Raw genomic sequence first — 19,775 nt, forward strand, 5'->3', positions numbered from 1 at the left:
GACAAAGAAAACCACAGGCCTCAGATGGAGTCACTTCTGCTAGACCATGTCACCAAACCTGGGCATAATACCTAAACTCATTGTATTCTCAACCAACCCCAGAAATTTAGTTTGGGGTTGGTCAGTCAGGAATATTGGGGTCAATACCAAAAAGGTAATTAGCCATATGGATGGACCCTTTCCATCACCAAAGATGAGGTATTCCCCTGATAAGACCTTTTTGTCCCATAACAAAGTGACCTCACCTGACATAATCCTTTTTTTTTTTTTTCCTGTTTATGAAGTTCTTACCTTAAGCTTTCTGTAGCCCCTTGTTGCTTCCCTCTACTTGGTAGATGTGATGCTGCCAAATTCACAAATGAATGACTAATCCTAAAGACCTTTAAGATGCACTGGGCTGAATTTTTATGGTAACAGGGACTTTTCTATTGTTCTAACCAATTACAAACTGACTAACACTTCAGGCTGCAAGCATTTGAAGTGCAACAACATCTTTCCAGCTGTGCACAGACACATTTTGATGTCGGAACAAAGGCAGGAGGAAATGGCAGATAGAATTAAATTTCCTTATAACCCACAGCCCATTGACAACTACTTGAGGGTGGCAGAGTAAAATGTTTCTCCAGGAAATCCTACTGTCTTAATGCTAATGATTTGCTAGAGGGAAAAACAACCTTAGCTTGACAATAGCTAGGCCTCCAATATCCTGTGACTCTTCTTTAGCATAAGAAAATCTCATTGGAAACTTCACAGTGACTCACCTCCCCCAATTCCCAAATATATAACTAGTCTCTCCATATCGGTCCTGTCCCCGTGCTTTAAGAAAATCACCTTTTTGCATCAAAGATGTCTTCAAGAAATCTTTATTGGCCGTCAGCTACAGGCCACCCCACCATCACCCCAAATCATCATTAATTTGACTTCTGAAGTCCTGTACACAAGGGAACGAGGTGTAATTTCCGTTAGGAAGAGGTCGTGGGAGCATCTAAAATAAGTTCTCCTTTTGGAAGCTGATTGAGCTTCATGGGGTGTGAAATTTGGGCTCTTCTCGGTTTTTAACAAGGTTCAAAGCAGTTCCCCATAGGTAGGACCAGCACTTTCCAGTAACCTGCCAGGTGAGGCGTGTCCAGGCTCCGGGTGCAGAAGCTACTTCTGCTCCAAAGCTCCAGGGTACAGAACCCACTCTCAGCTACTGCACTGGGAGCTAAGGTACCCGGAAGGCACTGGACACAGAGGACAGAGCGAGGAGCCAACAAGGGAACAGGAAAGGGATTTCTAGGCGTGCGCAGCCGCTGGGGGCGGGACTTCCGGCCTCACCCCTCGGACGACTTCTGGCCTTTCCTCAGGTCGGCTCAACCTCTGAGGTTCCGGAGCGGACTTTCGGGGACGAGGTGACAAACTGACAAAGGGCGAGGGGAGGCGACGTCCCCGCCGCATAGACTGGGGATAACGACTCGCTGACGCCACTCGGGCTGCTCCCCGCCGGGGCCGGAACTGGGACCGCGGGCTCGAGTGTCAGTTCTCCCACAGTCCGATGGCGGCGGCCGCGCCTAGGAACCCGGCTGAGGTAAACGCTCGGCCCCCAGGTACACCCGCCCCGCCCCTGACCCTCCAGACCCGAGCGCGTGGCGCCTGCTCGCGTCCCTGCGGCCCAGGTCCCGGTGTCCGGGCCCGGGAGGCGCTCGCGGGCGGGGTCCCCGCGTCTGAGCGCCGGCGTGTCGGGGTGCGGGAACGAACGGGCTGCAGGGGAGGGGCCGGCTGGTCTGTAGGGGGCCTGCGCCACCGGCGGGGCACGGCAGGTCTCGGTTGTTTCAGCGAACGCAAGGTGCAGCGGCGCCCGTGAGGCCTGTCACCTGGCTGCCTGAGCAGTCCATCCATGCTGGCGGTGTGCCAGGCGGTGTAACCCAGGTGTAAATAGATAGGCCCGATCTGGCTGCGGAGAGGACAGATTGCAGGGGTGGGGGGCAGAGGGGGCAGGGAGCGCAGGAGGGGGTGCCTGCGCCAGTGTATGTCATCGTTGACGGGCCAGAACGGTCACCGTGGATGTCAGAGAAGCGGGTGAATTTTGGCCCCGGGATCGAGAAGGGCCAAGGCAAATTTGGGGTGTTGCAGGTGACAGGAGAAAGGGAGGGGTCCCGGAATGCCTGGGGGCTTTGGTCCTTTGAAGTATAATCTGCCAGTTATTTGACGGGCAAAACTGAGTTTGTTTGAGAACCAAAGAGCACCGCAGTCTGGAACAAGCAAGCTGAGGCTGAACAGTAGGCCAGTCTGGAGGACGCGAGAGAGGTAGGCTTTTTTAAAGGGGAAGGGGCTAAGTTGGGAAGGCTGTTAAAATCTACAAGTCCCTGAGAGTAAACTGGGAATTGAAAGTATAGTGGCTTCCCGTTGGCGGAGCTGTGGGTGGGGCGGTCCCCAAAGCCTGCCTTTTCCCCTCTGGGCTAGTAGAGGAGGTAGTTTCCCAGTCCCCAAGTTCAAGTGTGTCGTCCTGTGGGGTCTGCACTGATCCTGGCGGTAGTGCGTGAGAGCTCCCCCAGCTGCGTCCTCCCGACTCCCTTTTAGTGAGGTTTCCCGTTATTAATTTTCAGCGGTCCTAGCCGCGGAGGGGTGGACGCTCCCATCAGCTGGACGGAAGGTGTCAGTAGGTTGATTGTCCTTGGAGATCTCCCAAGTTGCTTGGACGTCGTTAAGTCTTAGATGTTCAGAGAGGCGTGAGTGACGTCATCCAGTGGGCAGCGGGACAGGAAAACCCGGGAAACCGGGGCAGGTTTCAGGATGGAAACTTTGAAAAGTGACGGCAGTAGTGTGGCCCCGGCGGAGGTTTGGATCACATTGAGGAGGGGGTGCAGACTAGGGGGGCAATGCTATTAGTAGGTCAGAGGGCCTTAGTGAGGTGTGCTGAAGAGGGGTTCCCTGGCTCAGCGCCTGGTTGGGGCTGCTGGGCAGTGCGGGCACAGGCGAAGGAGAGAGAAAGATGTGGCAGATGGATGGGTGGGTAAGGCTTCCATGGCATGATGGGACAAGAGATGGCTGAGGACACCTAGGAGTAATTGCGGCAAGGTGACAGGGAGTCGGGGCTGCCCTTTGTTCAGTGGTGTAGGGCTTCACCAGAACTTTGTGGTGCGCTTTTCTGGTGTCCGGGCCGTTTCACAGTCTTGCTGATGGATAAGGTGTGGGGCCAGTGTGGTCACTTGTGAGTCTCTGTGCCTGGCAGGGAGACCTTTAGGGCTGGGCTTTTCACAAAGGTTCAGTGCAGAGTGGAGGGTTGTGACTGTTGGAGGGACAGCATGGGCAGCACAGAAGTATTAGCGGGACTGGGAGTATCTGAAACGGCCACGTGGCTGTGGGTGTGTGTCCCTGAAGCCAGGCTCCCCGGCAGGCGAGGGGGACTTCTCGGCCGCATTTGAGGCTTTCCCTCTGGTGGGATCCATGAGAGTGCTGGGGTTGTAGTGGAACCTGTTTGAATTTGTCACACATCCTTTGGGTGTCATGTGACAGGTACCAGTGTAAGTCAAGGGGGCATCCTTTGGTGTGGGGCAGGAAGCTGTGGGGGCGCAACTGTGGGGTCTGAAGGTGTGAGGGAGATGCAGACTACAGGGTCATGTTCACTTGGAGAGGGAGTGTGAGTGTGAGCTTAGGGTCTCAGGGCCCTGGGATTGGAGACTGACTGGTCGAGGTGGGTCCATAATTGTCTGTGTTTGAGGGCACATTCGGGGAGACTCCACGGGAATTTCCAGGCAGAAAGGATGGCGCTTGGGGGGCCATACCCAGATTGGGCCCCGCAGATTGCATCTACGCACCCCCTGCCTTTTATTGCTGAGGACCGAACACAGTGATTGGTGGGATGGTGAGGAGACGGAGGCATTAATGCCACCAGGACCTGGTATTTATTCTGAGGTAGGAGCTGGGGTGGCTGGGGAGAATGGGGTGTATGTGTCAGGGTTTAGATTGTGGGTTCCCCGAGAGAGAATGTTCATGGTGCCATCTGTCCGTTTCATGACAGGGTGGTGTGACCTTTGAGGACATTGCCATCTACTTCTCCTGGAAGGAATGGAGACTTCTTGATGAGGCTCAGAGACGGCTGTACTATGACGTGATGCTGGAGAACTTTACGCTTATATCCTCCCTGGGTAAGGCCCTCACCCTCCCCAGTGACCTGGACTGGGCTCTGTATTCCCGCTTTAGCCCCCAGCTGCCCATTCCCTAGGGGATGCTTTGTACCTCTTGGGTGTGGACTGTGGGCCCTGCTTGCTCCCCCAGCTTCCGTGGTGGTTGCATTTGTTGCTAAGGCTGGGGTGTTGGTGTGCCCTTTTCTCTCCCCTGCCGTTCCAGTGCTCTCTGTGCCGAACCCTCATAGGGTAAAAGAGTAGTCAGTCAGTGACGCTAATGGATTGTGCCTTACTTACCCTCTGACCCACCGGGTCACTGTGTTGAGATCCATGCCTTCTCTATGGCCCCTGTTTTGATACCTTCTTTTGGCTGACATTTCCTTGCCTGCCTCTGCCGGAAATTGCAAGGATTGACTGGGTCGTACTTATGAGGACTATGGGCTACTTCTCAAGACTGTCTTGTATGCTTCTTTTGGTGGTGTTTACATCTCTTCTTCTACCTGCCCCCATCCCTTCCGTTTCGTTGAGGTACGAACTGGCCAGGAAGATTCCATTTCGAAAGTGTATTACAAGAGGATCTGATCTGCTTATACGTTAGGAAACTAGTTCCACATAGAAGGTAGTCAACACACAGATTAGTTGACATAATTACCTTTTGTGGTTAGTGAGAAGCTTAATATCTATTCTCTTAGCAAATTCCAAGCGTACAGTACAGTATTCACAAGTGTAGTCAACATGCTGTTAGGTCCTTAGAACTTAGTTAGCTTTAAAAACATTTTTTTAGTGTTTTTTATTTATTTTGAGAGACAGAGAACGTGTGAGCGGGGGAGGGCCAGACTGAGGGAGGAAGACAAAATCTCAACTAGGCTTCATGCTTAGCATTGAGCCAAGGTGAGATCATGATCTGAGCCAAATCAGGAGGGGGATGTTTATCAGACTGGGCCACCCAGGCGCCCAGAACTTACTCATCTTATAAAGGGAAATGTGTTCCCCTGACCAGGATCTCTCCATTTCCCCCATTCCTTAGCTTTTAGCTTTCTACCTTCTGGGGGGTGAGATTTTTTTTTTTTTTTAATTAATTATTTATTTATTTAGAGAGAGAGAGAGAACCAGCAGGGAATGGGCGAAGAAAGAGGGAGACAGGATCCCAAGTGGGCTCTGCTGACAGCAGGGAGCCTGATGCGGGGCTGTGCTCACGAACCCTGATATCTAGACTTGAGCCAAAGTCAGATGCTTAACCAACTGAGCCACCTAGGCGCCCCGATTTTTCTTTTTTTAAAGAATATCTATAAGTGATATCATACAGGATTTGGTTTTTGCTGTATGGCTTATTTGATTAGCATAATGTATTCCAGGTTCATCCATGTTGTGGCAAGTGGCAGTGTTGCCTTCTTTTTTTTATGACCTATTATTTACATATGTGTGTGTCCTAAATGTTCTTTGTCACTGTATTCGTTTATTTTTAAAATACAATTTATTTATGTATTTTAGTGTTTTAAAAGTATGCTCCGTGCCCAAAGTGGAGCTTGAACTCTGAACCCTGAGATTAAGAGTCCTGTACCCCACCACTGAGCCTGCCAGGTGCCCCTTCTTTGTCACTTTAAACACTCACCACACTTAGGGGCGCCTGGTTAAGCCTCCAACTTCAGCTCACATCATGATCTCGCGGTCAGTGAGTTCAAGCCCCGCATCAGGTTCTGTGCTGACACCTTAGAGCCTGGAGCCTGCTTCAGATTCTGTGTTTCCCTCCGTCTCTGCCCCTCCCCAACTCACACTCTCTCTGTCTCATGAATAAATAAACCTTAAAGAAAACAACACTCACCACACTTCATGGTGTTTCCATATATCGGCTATTGTGAATAATACAGCGGTATGTGCAAGTGCAGGTCATTTGTGGAGTTTCTGATTTTGTTTCCTTGCGATACATACCTAGGAATGGCAACGGTGGACCATATGGTAGTTCTATTTTTAATTTTCTTGTGGGTCTTCCTTAATATTTTCCATAACTTGCTTATTTATATTCCCAGCAACAATGTTCAAGGGGTTTTTTTCCCTCCACATCCTCACCAACATGCTACCTCTTGACTTTTTTTTCTTTTACTGTTTATTTATTTCTGAGAGACACAGAGACAGAATGCAAGTGGGTTGGGGCAGAGAGAGAGGGAGGCACAGAATTTGAAGCAGGCTTGAGGCTCTGAGCTGTCAGCACAAAGCCTGACATGGGGCTCGAACTCACGAGCTGTGAGATCATGACCTGAGCCGAAGTCAGACGCCCAACCTACTGAGCCACGCAGGTGCCCCTCTTGTGTATTTCTTTGGCTCTGCTGCAACTTTTGAATTTTGTACAGTGGTACTTGTTTTTGCTTTTTGTCTATGCTTTTGATGTCACATTCAAAAACTCATTGACAGGAATTAACTTAGGATATTCCATATGTTTTTTCCTCGGAGTTTTAGGTTTTGATGTCCTGTGTTTAAGTCTTTATTCAATTTAGAGTTCATTTCCACAAGTGCTGGAAGATGGGGGTCCGGTTTCATTGTTTTGTCATTTGGATATTCAGATTCCCGAGAGGAGAGTATTCTTTCCCCAGTGTATTCTTGGCATAATTGTCAAGGATTAATGGATTGTAGATGTGTGGGTTTCCTTCCGGGCTCTTTATTCCGTTGCACTGGTCTGTTTTTATGCTTTAGTGCTGTTTTATGTTTTAGTAGCATATTGTTTTGATTACTACAGCTTCGTAATAGAGTTTGAAATCACAAATGTCTGCCTTCAGCTTGGAACTTCTTTCTCAAGAGTGCTTTGGCCTTGAGGATTTGGATAACTCGGTGCGAGTGTCCCCTGGAGCAGGCAGCTGGCGTCTCCTGCTCAGGGACTGCAGTAGCATCTGCCCTGTGGTTGATAGAGATGCCCCAGCTCGTTTCCTACCCATCTCCACGTGTCTCTGATAATAGTCTCAGCCATCCTTTCTTTGTGCTTCTGCTCTCTTTTATGCTGCACAGTATAGTAGTCCGTCTTAATTGGGCCCTTGAGCCCTATGAGTCTAAAGTCATTCATAGACAGCTGTTGAATTGACTTTTGTTGGTGTGAAAGATGGCATCTCCTATTCTACAGTCCTGCCAACATCAGTCACATAGGATACTTTTCTGAGTCTGTTGTGTGCAGGGCAGCTCTGGAATACCCCTGGCCATCTACTTTTTTTCCTACATTATTTCTACCCTCCCTGTGCCCTGTAGTTGCTCACTTAGCGCTTACAGGAAAAGAGTATTCTGTGTAGCATAGGATGGACATGATGCAGACATGACCATGTGGCTTCACAGGGGGACCATTTCCAGTGAATGGCAGCCGGGGAAGGTGTGATATCAGGACTCTGTTCAGCTCACACTAGGCAGCTTTGCTTGTTCAACCAGACTTTGGTGCCATTGTCAAAGGCCACACCTCGTTCCTGTCTTTCCTTCTTCACTGTTGAGAGTTTGTGTACTTGTGGGTTCTACTCCTTTGTTAGTCCTGTGACTTCCAGCGCAGGGGTAATTGCTGTTTCTCGAGCCTCCGCATCCCACCCATTTCTCTTGCTGGACTTTCTGTTTACCGTAATATTCACCCCTGAACATTTTGCCATGAGATGTTCAGTGTCCTTAAACTGACCGTGAATAGCAGCAAATGTCTTGTGAATGGATTTTCTCACACTCTTCTGTTCAGCGAAACATCAGCAGCCAGAAAGGTCCTATGCAAAGCTGTGGGAAGAGATGTAAGGTTTAGATTCCGGCTCTGTTCCTTGTGTCACATCCTAAATTTGTATCCTTCTAGTGAGCGGTCCACAATGCTTTGACTTTAGGGGCCCAGTAACGCAGAGCAGGCACTCCTTCACCTGAATTCCAACTCCACTGTCTGAAACAGTATCTACTCAACTCTTGCCTACACGAGACAGGTGCATATGTGTGACGGGCTTAGCCCTCACTGTAGTCACCACATATTTCATGAGAGTTTCTTTGCGTTCAGGTTGCTGCTGTGGAGCAGAAGATGCGGAGGCACCCCTTGAACAGAGCGTTTCTGTAGGTGTGTCACAGGCCAGCACGCCCAAGGCAGCTCTGTCTTCCCGGAAGACCCACCCCTGTGAGATGTGCGGTCCGGTCTTGAGAGACGTTTTCCGTTTGGCTGAGCACCAGGGAAAACCAAGCAGCCAGAAACTGTTGAGGTGTGGGGCATGTGGAAAACGATTTTACTTCAGCGTAAACTTTCAGCAGCAGCCGGACCAGCATACGGGAGAGAAACCATTCAGAAATAGTGTGGACACCCTCTGTTTTATGAAGGGATATGGATTCCATGATTCAGGAAAGCCCTTTACCTGTACAGAGGTTCAGAAGGAATTCCTGCCTGGCGTGGTTCGTCTGCAGCAGTATGCCATTCATACTGGAGAGAAGCCAAACACAATCATCCAGTGCAGGGAAACTTTACACAGTAGTAAAGGTCATTACACTTGGGGAAAATGCAAGGAAGCCTTTGGTCCTGAGCATACACCCGTTCAGGATGAGAGTGTCCAGCCTGGACGACCGTGTTTTGTGTGCAGTGAATGTGGGAAAACATTCAGGTACAAATCTTTATTGACTATCCACCAGAGATTCCATACTGCAGAAGGACATCAGGAGTTTGGCAAAGGTGAAAAATCCATTAGGAAAAGGTCTGTCCTTAGTCAAAATGGAAAGGCTCACACTGGGTCCAGGCAGTACACGTGTAGCAAATGTGGGAAATCTATAAGCCACAAATCTGTGCTCATTTATCCCCAGAGAGGGCACAGTGGAGAAAATGTTTATGTTTGCAGTGGATGTTCAAAATCTTTTAGCCATGGTTCAGTTTTAATTACTCAGAAGGTTCAATCTAGAGAAAGGCGTTATAAGTGTGGTGACTGTACAAAATGTTTTACCTCTATCTCTGCTCTCAGATATCATCAGAGATCTCACACAGGGGAAAGACCTTATCAGTGTAGGGAATGTGGGAAGACTTATATCTCCAGTACTGGCCTCCGTTATCATCGCAGGGTTCACACTGGAGAAAGGCCTTATGAGTGCAGTGAATGTGGGAAAACTTTTACTGCTAGTTCTGTCCTCCATTATCATAAGAGAATTCACACTGTAGAAAGGCCTTATAAGTGCCATGAATGTGGCAAATCTTTTTTCTCTGCGTCTGACCTCCATTATCATCACAGAGTTCACAGTTCAGAAAAGCCGTATCAGTGCAATGAATGTGGCAAGTCCTTTCTCCGAAGAAACAGCCTCAATGTACATGTAAAGGTTCACTCAAGTGAAAGGCCTTATAAGTGTAATGAATGTGGAAAATCTTTGAAGTGGAAGGCAACGTTCATTAAACACCAGAGAATTCACACAGGAGAAAGACCTTACAGGTGCAGTGAATGTGGCAAATCTTTTACCGCTAGTTCTGCTCTCCAGTATCATCGGAGAGTTCATACGGGAGAAAGGCCTTATGAGTGCAGTGAATGTGGGAAATCTTTTATCACTAGTTCTGTCCTCCATGAACACCGGAGAGTTCACACTGGAGAAAGGCCTTATGAGTGCAGGAAATGTGGGACATCTTTCTCCTCAACTTCTTCCCTCCGTCATCACCAGAGAGTTCACATTACAGAGAGGCCTTATGAGTGTGGTGAATGTGGCAAATCTTTCCTCTCTGGGTCTGACCTCCAGTATCACCAGAGAGTTCACACTGGAGAAAAGCCTTATAAGTGCAGTGAATGTGACAAGTCCTTTCTCCGAAGAAATAGCTTCACTGAACACATAAAAGTCCATTCAGGTGAAAGGCCTTATAAATGTAATGAATGTGGGAAATCTCTGAACTATAAGTCGACATTCATTCAACACCAGAGAATTCACACAGGAGAAAAGCCTTACCTATGCAATGAATGTGGAATGTCTTTTAGTCATAGTCGTGCCCTACGGTTTCATCGTCATTGTCACCTTGGAAGAAGTCCTTATGAGTGTAGTCAGTGTGGGAAATCTTTTACTTCTAATTCTTCCTTCATGTCACACCAGAGAATTCACACTGGAGAAAAGCCTTATGAGTGCAGTGAATGTGGGAAGGCTTTCACTGCTCGTTCTCTCCTCTATTCTCACCGGATTGTTCACACGGAAGAAAGGCCTTATGAATGCAGTGAATGTGGCAAGTCCTTTCCCCGAAGAACTACCCTCAATGTACACATAAAGGTTCACTCAGCTGAACGGCCTTATAAGTGTAATGAATGTGGGAAATCGTTGAAGTATAGATCCACATTCATAAAACACCAGAGAATTCACACAGGAGAAAGGCCTTATGAGTGCAGTGAATGTGGGAAGACTTTTATCAGTCATCCAGCTCTTAGTTATCATCGCAAGAGTGCACACAAGAGAAAGGCCTTAGGAGTGCCATGAATCTAGGAAGTCTTTCAACTAACTCTAAAAACGTACTCAACATGAGAAACTATACGGTAGAAAATGTCTTTATTCTTAACATGATGACCTGAATGCTCATGTTCACTAAAATTTCTATGTAGAATACCCATTCTGAAGGAATGGTATTTTTTTTATTAACTTGTTGTATTTTTTATTTTTTTTAATTTACATCCAAATTAGCATATTGTGCAACAATAATTTCAGGAGTAGTCTGATGGAATAGTATTAACAGGTGATATCTTTGGGAGGTATTTCAGTTGAGAATGGTCAGGAGTGTGGAACATTCATGAGTGGGGTTAATATCATAATATCTCTAAAGCAAGTTTCCTTCCCCTATCAGTCATGTGAGGACCCTTGAGAAGATGATCTATAAATCAGGAAGCTGGTGCACCAGTCACAGACCCAGGCCATATGCGGAATGGTAGGTCAGATATACAGCCTCTACAACTGGGAAACTTCTTGTTTGTTTACAAGCCCCCTCCTTTGTGATATTTTGTTAGAGCAGGCTGAGCTGAGACAAATGTGAAGAATATGGGTAATCTTTTGACCAAAGATAGTTTTGAAATCTGAATTCACCTTAGAGCAGAGCCTCATAGGTGAGGTACATGACCATTCCTTTAGTCCAGTGATCTGTCTTCATTCCACGCTCAGAGGTCACACTGCAGAAACACTAAAGTAGCAGAGAAGGTGATCTTTCCTTGCTTCATGTAATCACAGTGGAGGAGAACCGTTTGCGAGGCAGACACCTACCTGAGTTGAACTTTGTTCACCTGAATGTCCAGAGGGGAGTGACTTACCATAATTTGAAGCTATTTCAGAAAAATACAGAAGCTGCGTTGTGCTTTTGCTGTGTTTGGAGTCCTTGCTCGATTGAAATCACTGCCAGTTTCTGTAGCAAAAGTCACTTCACCCCTGCCACTTGCCAGGTTCCCATCATGTGTATCAGCCACCACCCACCGTGCTCAAGCATGCTGACCTCTGCGCTTTGTCATTGGCGACGGACATTGTGGGTAATTGGAACTCCTTGTTCCCTTCTAAGTCAGGACATGGATGTGACCCAGTGTTGACCCTCCTACCTGAACTGAGTTTGGGGTGGTGTCTTGCAGAGAGGCTGAGTCTCTTAGGACGTTGTTGGTCTCCTGATGTTTGTGATCAATGTGTGCAGCACCCAAGTCGCCAGCACAGGAATTTGGTGCCACGTTTTGCTCTGGTTTATGCATTAATAAATGCCTTTTTTGTTTAATTACCTTTAACCTTATGTGTTGTATTCACTCAAAGGGGTTCTTTGAGAGCAGAATTGGCGTCTGCCAGCATGAAGAAGTGAACAGATTTCATTGCATCCCAAACTTACTGTGTCTTGGATAATTGTAAATAAAAAAATAACTACGACACATACTGTGCAGCTTGGATGTGAATTCGCATTGTGACCCGACACCTTTGTTGTGGGCTGAATCGTGTACCCCAAATTCCTGTGTTTAAGTTGTGACCTCCAGTATGTCAGAATGTGACTGTAGTTAGACATAGCATGTTTCATGAGAATGAGGTTGAAGTTTAATGAGAATGAGGTTATTAGGATGGAGTCTTAGTACTCTTAGTATGACTGCTGTCCTTAGAAAACAAGGAGCTGAGAATAGTGGTACGGAATGATGACCATTTGAAGACCGAGAAATCCCCATCTCCAAGCCAAGGAGAGAGGCCTCAGAAGAAACTGGCCCTGCTGATACCTTATGTCCAATTTCTAGACTCCAGATTTGTGTGGAAGTAAATTTCTGTTGTCTAATCACCTCGTGTGTCGGACACCGTTATGGCAGTTCTGGATAATACAGCCCCCTGTGTTGTATATCTGGCTTCTGTGGTGGATGCCGGCAATTTTCCCGTGCTCAGAGGTCACCCTGAAGAGGAAGCATCTCCAGTGGGTATGAAACCATCTCCAGTGGTTGTGGAGACAACATGAATATTTTGCTTGTCCACAGCTGATACCACATACTGCCAGGCACTATTGAGTGGAATACCTACCCCAAATGCTTCAAAGGAGGCATGTGACCTGATGCACACTATTCGTGTGTTACACCACAGGGGCAAGGGAACTGTAATTGGTAATCTAGAATATAGGGTAATGAGGGAATAGAGGAGACATCAGCCACTTAGTGGAGTGTATCTCATAAATATGTATCCACGGGTGTTCTAGTGACTGGGCAGGATCAGTGTGTACAGAAATTCTTCACTATAGACAGATGTGTCCTGTGTCCAAGAGGTCACTGTCATAAAATAATCCAAAGGTGTCTGAACTCGCATATCCTCTCTGGTGTTTACGTCTCAAGGCCATCGTGCGAGAGAGGAAGAGGATACAAGACAAGGGTGGTTTCATAGTCCAGAGAGGTAGCTTTTTTGACACGCCTAGCCAGCATTGTTGTTGGTACCAGCTGTGCCTGTGGCAGATGCTTGTTCTGAAACATTCACCTCCCAAGTAGTCTTCCAGGTACTCCCCAGCCTCCTTGGCTGTAAAAACTGGTCGTCCTGGAGTTGGTGGTGCAGGGACCGACTCCTCTTATGGGTGCCAAAGTCACACTTCTGTCCCTGAGTCCGTAAATAAACCGTTTCTCCTCAAGCTGGACTTCTCAACCTTTTCCCTTGCTTAAGGTTTGGAGGTCATTTTGCGTATACGTCCCTTCCAGGCAATACTACTATTTTCTTCTCTGGAAGTATACCACTATTTACCCATTCATCTGTTTGGACCATTTGGGTTACTTAGAGTTTTGGCGTTTGTTAACAAAGTGCTCTCTCAAAATTTTCATTACCGTTCTCTATGTGGATAGAGGTTTCCTTTCTCTTGTGGTGTGACTCAAAGCACAATGCCCCTCACAGGTAGGTTAGTGCTAATATTTTTAAGAAACTGCCCAAATGTGATCTAAACTTCAGTTCTGCATTCCCACCAGCATGTATGAGAGTTCCAGTGCCTCCAGTCCCTGCCACTACTTGATAGTGCCAGTCTGTAATGTCAGCCCATTTCATAAGTGTGTAGTGCTGTTGCCATTGCATTTCCTAGGGGTGTTGATTTTGAGTATTTTTTCGTGTGTTTATGTACCACCTGTCTATCTCCTTCGGTACAATTTCTGTTCATATCGTTTGCCCATTATCTTTCCGATGAGTTATGGCTATTTCCATTTTCATTTACAAATAAGAAACGCATACAACAATGGTATGTATTCTAATTTTCCTCATTCTTAAATGGTGTGACATTTTGCTGTATGGAGTCATAGTAACAGTGTTAGGCTATTTCTTCACTATTTTCACTCAGCTGCTTTTGTGTCCTGCACACGTGACGGCCCAGAACACCATACATGTGTAAGTTTAGTGTGCATTCTTACCATTATGTCTTCACTTTCTTACATCCAGGCATTCAGAAATACAAAACTGCAGCCCTGCTTTGTAGTGCTTGCCAATTTCCAAAGTGTAAATTCTCCCATCACGAGAGCGGGATATGCTGGGAGAAGGCGCTGAAAAATTCCACTTGGGTGTTTGGTGGAAGACTAAACTTTGGCGTGTGCAGGAGACTTTACAATCCCAGGCAGACGGGAGCTGGGGTGGGGGTGGAGGCGGGGGTGCTGTGAGCCAGCTGCAGGTCTGCACAAGCCTCAGGAGAAGATGTTAATCCTGATTGGCCAGAGGGGAGGGACCTCCCTAAACACCCTGATGGGTGCGTGAAAATATGGCTGGCCTCACCTTAGTGGTGACCAGGTTGTCGGGCAAACCCGCTGGGTTCAGATTGCTTCCTCGGATCCCACCCAGTACCTTGGAAGGATTTCTCACCCTCTAGTGATCACCTCCATGTGATGTAACTCTTTCTTTCTGTAATAGTTGAGCGCATTCCCCAAAGATGAATGCCTTTGGTGCATCTCACCCTGAATCTAGGTTGCCTTACCAGCCCTCCCACTCAGGGGAAGACTGCTGGCCGGGGCACTGCGGCCATTTCTGGCTTCCCCATCTCCAGGGAGGACTGGGAGCCAGTGGGGCAGGCAGAGGAGGGCGACACTCCCAGAAGGAGAGGTCAGCGGCCTTAGTGTAGGAACCTGCTGAGACCTTTTTTCCTCGGACCCACACGTGACGGTGGTGTCATCTCAGAGCATCAGCCAGGAAGGGGCCTGCAGGGAGAAAAATTTGCTGGGTCGCAGGTCAGGAGTGGCACAGGGACAGGAGGAAAATGGCACCCCCCGGAGGTGACTTTGGAAGGACCTGCTGGGTTGAGTCCCCATTTGTCCTGTGGAGTTCAAGGTCCCACTGTGGGTCCTTAATGCAATGCATTGCCCGGAGCGCTGGCCAATCTTGACCCGGAAGGCGCCTGAGGGACACAGCCCAGTCCACAGGTGAGTTCTTGATTCCTTTCCACGTGCACAATTGTGACCACTCTGGCAGGTCCTCGGGGTGACGGGGTGTGACATCTGGGCTAAACTGATTGGATTAGGTTGTCCAAGATTATGTAAAGGAAAAAACTTCAGGCACAGGTTGGTCAACAAATTATGAGTTTGTTGTACTGTGGGGTACAGGGATGTAAGAGCACCAAGCCTGGGGATCCCAAGTGGACTAGGTTTGGCTGCTCAGCGGTGACAAAATCCCAAGACAGAGGAACGAGTTGGGGGTGAATCTCTTTCAGGGAGGCTAACATAGGGAACACAGTGGACTAAATTCTCAAAGACTGATTCCAAAGTGGTGAAAACACTTCTAGGTTTATAGAAGAAAAATGTCAGCAAAGGTGGGTGGGTACCTGCAGGGAGGCAGTGAGTCAAGTAGATCATTGTCATGGAGTCACTCACGGGTGGGGTCTTGCTGTTCAGGGCACTCTTTATTGCTTGAAGGGGTCGTTTTGGTTCTCATCTGGGAACGCTTGCCATCAGGGTCTTCCTTAGCCAAGAGACAAGCTGGAAGGAACCCAACGAGAAAGTTTGAAGTCAAAATAGAGGCAACTGAGGTCCTCTTTCAGTACTAACAAAAATAGTATGTAGGGGTGCAGCCACCTCAAACCCTATGGCCAATCCAGTCATCTTGAAGGTTTGCCAAGCATCCTTCGACCCCATGATTTCTCTGCGGATGTTTCTCTGTAGATCAGGCATTCTCTCCTAGAAGAGCAGAGCAGTTTTGCATGCCACAACACAAAGCAGACCCTCTTGCACAACCCCTAGGCACTGGGGAACCAGAAACTGTTGTAGAACCTTTGAGCCCTGGGATAACATCCATAGCTAGCACCAGAAGAGTCTGCATGTAGTCAAGAGATGCTCCAGACCGCTGTGCTCCCTTTTCTGGTTAACTGCCCTAAACTGCTTTAAAAACCCTTGGGGGAGGCAGAGACCTGGGAGTTGGCCTGTGTACAAAAGTCAGCCTTCTCCCTGGGTGGCCAGCCGCCTGAGTGAGCTCATGTTCCTTTCCATTGAACACTTGTCTCTTGAGTATTGGGTTTTCGAGCAGTGGGCAGCAGAACTTGAGTTTTGGTAATGTAGGAATGTATTTGAACATAGATACACAGATATGCATGCAAGCCAAAGCAGTTGGATACCAGTACGGTAATAGGATACCAGTACGGTATGCAAATACCGTTTTTCTGTATGAGGGAGAGTGATTGAAGGCTTTTCACTTTGTATGTTCATAAAGGAGTAGTAATCCATTAGTAAACAATAGAAAATCAGCTATTGTAGACCTTACTTTTTAGTGAAGGAAACATTTGTGTGCTGATAAATTTTGCAGGCTTGGTTCTCAATTCTGCAGCCTTAGAGAAGATTCATGTTAAACACAAGCACATTGGGTTTACTGTCTTCAGGGACAAGTAAGTGGAGGGAATGCTTAACTCTGTGTCTATTTCACCCGGAGACTTCTTAAAACACCGCTCTTTAGTGGCGCCTGCATGGCTCAGTTGGTTGAGCATCTGACTTAGGCTCAAGTCATGATCTCACGGTTTGTGAGTTTGAGGCCTGCATTGGGCTCTCCGCTCTCAGCGCAGAGCCCACTTTGGACCTTCTGCTTCTCCCCCACTCACACTCTCTTTCTCAATAATAAATAAACCTCAAAACAAAACAAAACAAACAAAAGCACTGCTTCTTGGAATCACGTGGAAAGTGTCTGAGTCAGTCAGTCTAGGGTATAGGCTGAGAATGAGCATTTCTAGTGAGTTGTGAGGTGATGCCAATGGACAAGGTCAGTGCAGAGATGAAACTGTGAGAACAAGCATTTAGGGAGGGCCAGGCTCCCTCCCTCCAGGCTGCAGTACCTGCGGACTGTAGCTCTGTAGACTCAGAGGACAGCAGAATACTTTTTTCCTCCAAGTATTTATTTAAATTCCAGCTAGTTAACATACAGTGCAGTATTAGTTTCAGGTGTAGAATTTAGTGATTCATTACTTACAACAACTGGTGCTCATCACAAGTGCACCCCTTGATAGCCATCACCTGTTAACACATCCCCCGCCCACCCACCTATCCTCAAGTAACCCTGCGTTTGTTCTCTATAGTTAAGAATCTGTTTCTTGGGGAGCCTGGGTGGCTTCGTTGGTTAAGCATCCAGAACTTGATTTCAGCTTATGTTGTGATCTCACAGTTCGTGGGTCGATCCCCGGATCAGACTCTTCACTGATACACAGAGCCTGCTTGGGATTCTTTCGCCCTCTCTCTCTGCTCCTCCTGCCCCCTCAAAAAAAAAACCAAAAAGCAAAAAGCACCTAACAAGAGTCTATTTCTTGCTTGCCTCTCTCCTCACCGCCCCACCCCCCCCCCGCCCCATGTTCATTTGTGTTGTTTCTTAAGTTTCACATATGAGTGAAGTCCTATGGGATTTGTGTTTCTCTGACTGACTCATTGCACTTAGCATCATATTCTCTGGCTCCATCCATGTCGTTGCAAAGGCAAGATTGCATTCTTTTTGGTGGCTGAGTAGTATTCCATTATATATATGTATATGTATATGTATATGTATATGTATATGTATACACACACACATATATATACATGTATATGTATATGCACAAACACATATATGTACATATACACATATACACACACGTATATACATATATATGTATATACACACCTACATACACACACACATACATACATATATACACTCATACACCTACCACATCTTTATGCATTCAACAGTCGATGGAAATCTGGTCTCTTTCCCTAATTTTGCTATTGTTGATAGTGCTGGTATGAACATCGGGGGTGCGTGTATTCCTTTGCCTCAATATTTTTGTATCCTTTGGGTCAGTACCTAGTAGTGTAATTACTGGATTGTAGGGTAGTAGCATTTTTCACTTTTTGAGGAACCTCCCTCCATACTGTTTTGCGGAGTGGCTGCAGCAGTTTCCATTCCCACCAACATAAGAGGGTTACCCTCTTTCTGCATCCTCACCAGTATCTGTTGTCTCCTGTGATGTTAACTGTAGCCATTGTGAGTTGTGTGACATGGTATCTCATTGTAGTTTTGGTTTGCATTTCCCTGATGATGAGTGACGTTGTGTATCTTTTCATGTGTGTGTTAGCCATGTGTATATCTTCTTTGGAAACATGTCTGTTCGTGTCTTCTGCCCATTTCTTAAGTAAATTATTTGTTTTTTGGGTGTTGAATGTTGTAAGTTGTTTATAAATTGTGGATATTAACCCTTTCTCAGGTATGTCATTTGAAAATATCTTCTCCCGTTCTGTAGGATGCTTTTTAGTTTTGTTTGTTGTTTTCTTTGCCAATAAACTATTCCAATAGTTTACTTTAGCTTTTATTTCCCTTGCCTCAGGACGTATCTAGTAAGAACTCGTTAAGGCCAATTTCAAAGAAGTTCCTGCCTGTGTTCTCTAGGCTTTCATGGTTTCTTCTCTCACATTTAGGGCTTTCATCCACTAAAAATTTATTTTTATTTTTATTTACTTAGAGAAGGAGAGTATGCATGTGCATGCCTGCACGAGAGGGGGAGGGGATAAGAGGGAGGGAGAGAGAGAATCCCAAGTGGGCTCCATGCTGGCATTACAGAGCCGGATGTGGGGCTTGAACTCACAAACCGTGAGATCGTGATCTGAGCCAAAATCAAGAGTTGGACGCTTAACCGACTGAGTCATCCAGGCACCCTTCTTTCATCCATTTTGAATTTACTTTTTGTGTATGGTGTGAGAAAGTGGTCCAGTTTGATTCTTTTGCATGTTCCTATCCAGTTTTCCCAGCACCTTTTGTTGAAGAGACTGTCTTTTTTCTATTAGATATTCTTTCCTGGTTTGTCGGGCATTATTTGACCATATAGGTGTGGGTTCATTTCCGGGTTTTCTACTCTGTTGCATTGATCTATGTTTCTTGTTTTTGTGCAAGTACCATACTGTGTTGATCACTACCGCTTTGTAATATAACTTGAATTCTGGAATTGTGATGCCTCCAGCTTTGATTTTCTTTTTTAGGATTGCTTTGGACATTTGGGATCTTTTGTGTTTTCATACAAATTTTTGCATTGTTTGTTCTAGCTGTGTGAAAACTGCTGGTCGTATATTGATAGGGATCGCGTTAAATGTGTAAATGGCCTTGGGTAATATAGGCATTCTAACAATATTTGTTCTTCCAACCCATGAACACATAATGTGCTTCCATTTGTTTGTGTCATCTTCAATTTCTTTCATAAGTGCTCTATAGTTTTCAGAGTACAGATTTTTTTACCTCTTTGTTTAGGTTTACTCCTAGGTATCTTACGGTTTTTGTTGGCAATTGTAAAAGAGATCGATTCCTTGATTTCTCTTTCAGCTGTTTTTTTATTGGCATATAGAAATGGAACAGAGTTCTGTACATTGCTTTTGTATCCTGGAACTTTACTGAATTCAGGTATCAGTTCTAGCAATTCTTTGGTGGACTCATTCAGGTTTTCCACATGGAGCATCATGTCATCTGCAAATAGTATACTTTTGACTTCTTCCTTGCCAATTTGGGTGCCTTTTATTTCTTTTTGTTGTCTGATTGCTGAAGCAAGGACTTCTGGTACAATGTTAAATAACAATGGTGGGAGTGGCCATCCCTGTCTTGTTCCTGACTGTAGAGGAAGAGCTCATTTTTCCCCACTGAGGATTATATTAGCCTTGGCTCTTTTATATTTGGCCTTTTGATGTTGAGATATGTTCCCTCTATTCGTACTTTAGAGGGTTTTTCTCAAGCATGGATGCTGTACTTTGTTGAGTGTTTTTTCTGCATCTATTGAGAGGATCCTATTGTTCTTACCCTTTGTCG

At 46.5% G+C, this 19,775-nt stretch overlaps 1 protein-coding gene across 3 annotated transcripts; it reads left to right on the forward strand.

The window, feature by feature from the left end:
• The first annotated feature begins 1,306 nt into the window (after positions 1–1,306).
• LOC125152390 (zinc finger protein 345-like) lies at positions 1,307–13,801 on the forward strand. Of its 3 annotated transcripts, none has more exons than XM_047834203.1 (3): positions 1,307–1,586; positions 4,001–4,127; positions 8,101–13,801. In XM_047834203.1, exons 2-3 carry the CDS (start codon positions 4,094–4,096, stop codon positions 10,515–10,517), a joined length of 2,451 nt encoding a protein of 816 aa, XP_047690159.1. In that variant the 5' UTR covers positions 1,307–1,586; positions 4,001–4,093; the 3' UTR covers positions 10,518–13,801. The 3 variants fall into 3 exon arrangements, with proteins under 3 accessions (XP_047690159.1, XP_047690158.1, XP_047690160.1); XM_047834202.1 differs by having other exon boundaries at positions 1,307–1,567; XM_047834204.1 differs by lacking the exon at positions 1,307–1,586 and adding an exon at positions 1,966–2,286.
• Positions 13,802–19,775: the final 5,974 nt, after the last annotated feature.

The sequence above is a fragment of the Prionailurus viverrinus genome, chromosome E2, assembly GCF_022837055.1.
Source record: "Prionailurus viverrinus isolate Anna chromosome E2, UM_Priviv_1.0, whole genome shotgun sequence".
Taxonomy (NCBI): Eukaryota; Metazoa; Chordata; class Mammalia; order Carnivora; family Felidae; genus Prionailurus; species Prionailurus viverrinus.

What these genes read in the sequence shown, in the direction of transcription:
- LOC125152390 (XM_047834202.1), top strand. Translation starts at nt 1,535, where the DNA reads ATGGCGGCGGCCGCGCCTAGGAACCCGGCTGAG. An exon ending in CGCCTAGGAACCCGGCTGAG is followed by an intron (nt 1,568 to 4,000) that starts GTAAACGCTCGG and finishes GTTTCATGACAG; the next exon opens with GGTGGTGTGACCTTTGAGGA. An exon ending in TACGCTTATATCCTCCCTGG is followed by an intron (nt 4,128 to 8,100) that starts GTAAGGCCCTCA and finishes CTTTGCGTTCAG; the next exon opens with GTTGCTGCTGTGGAGCAGAA.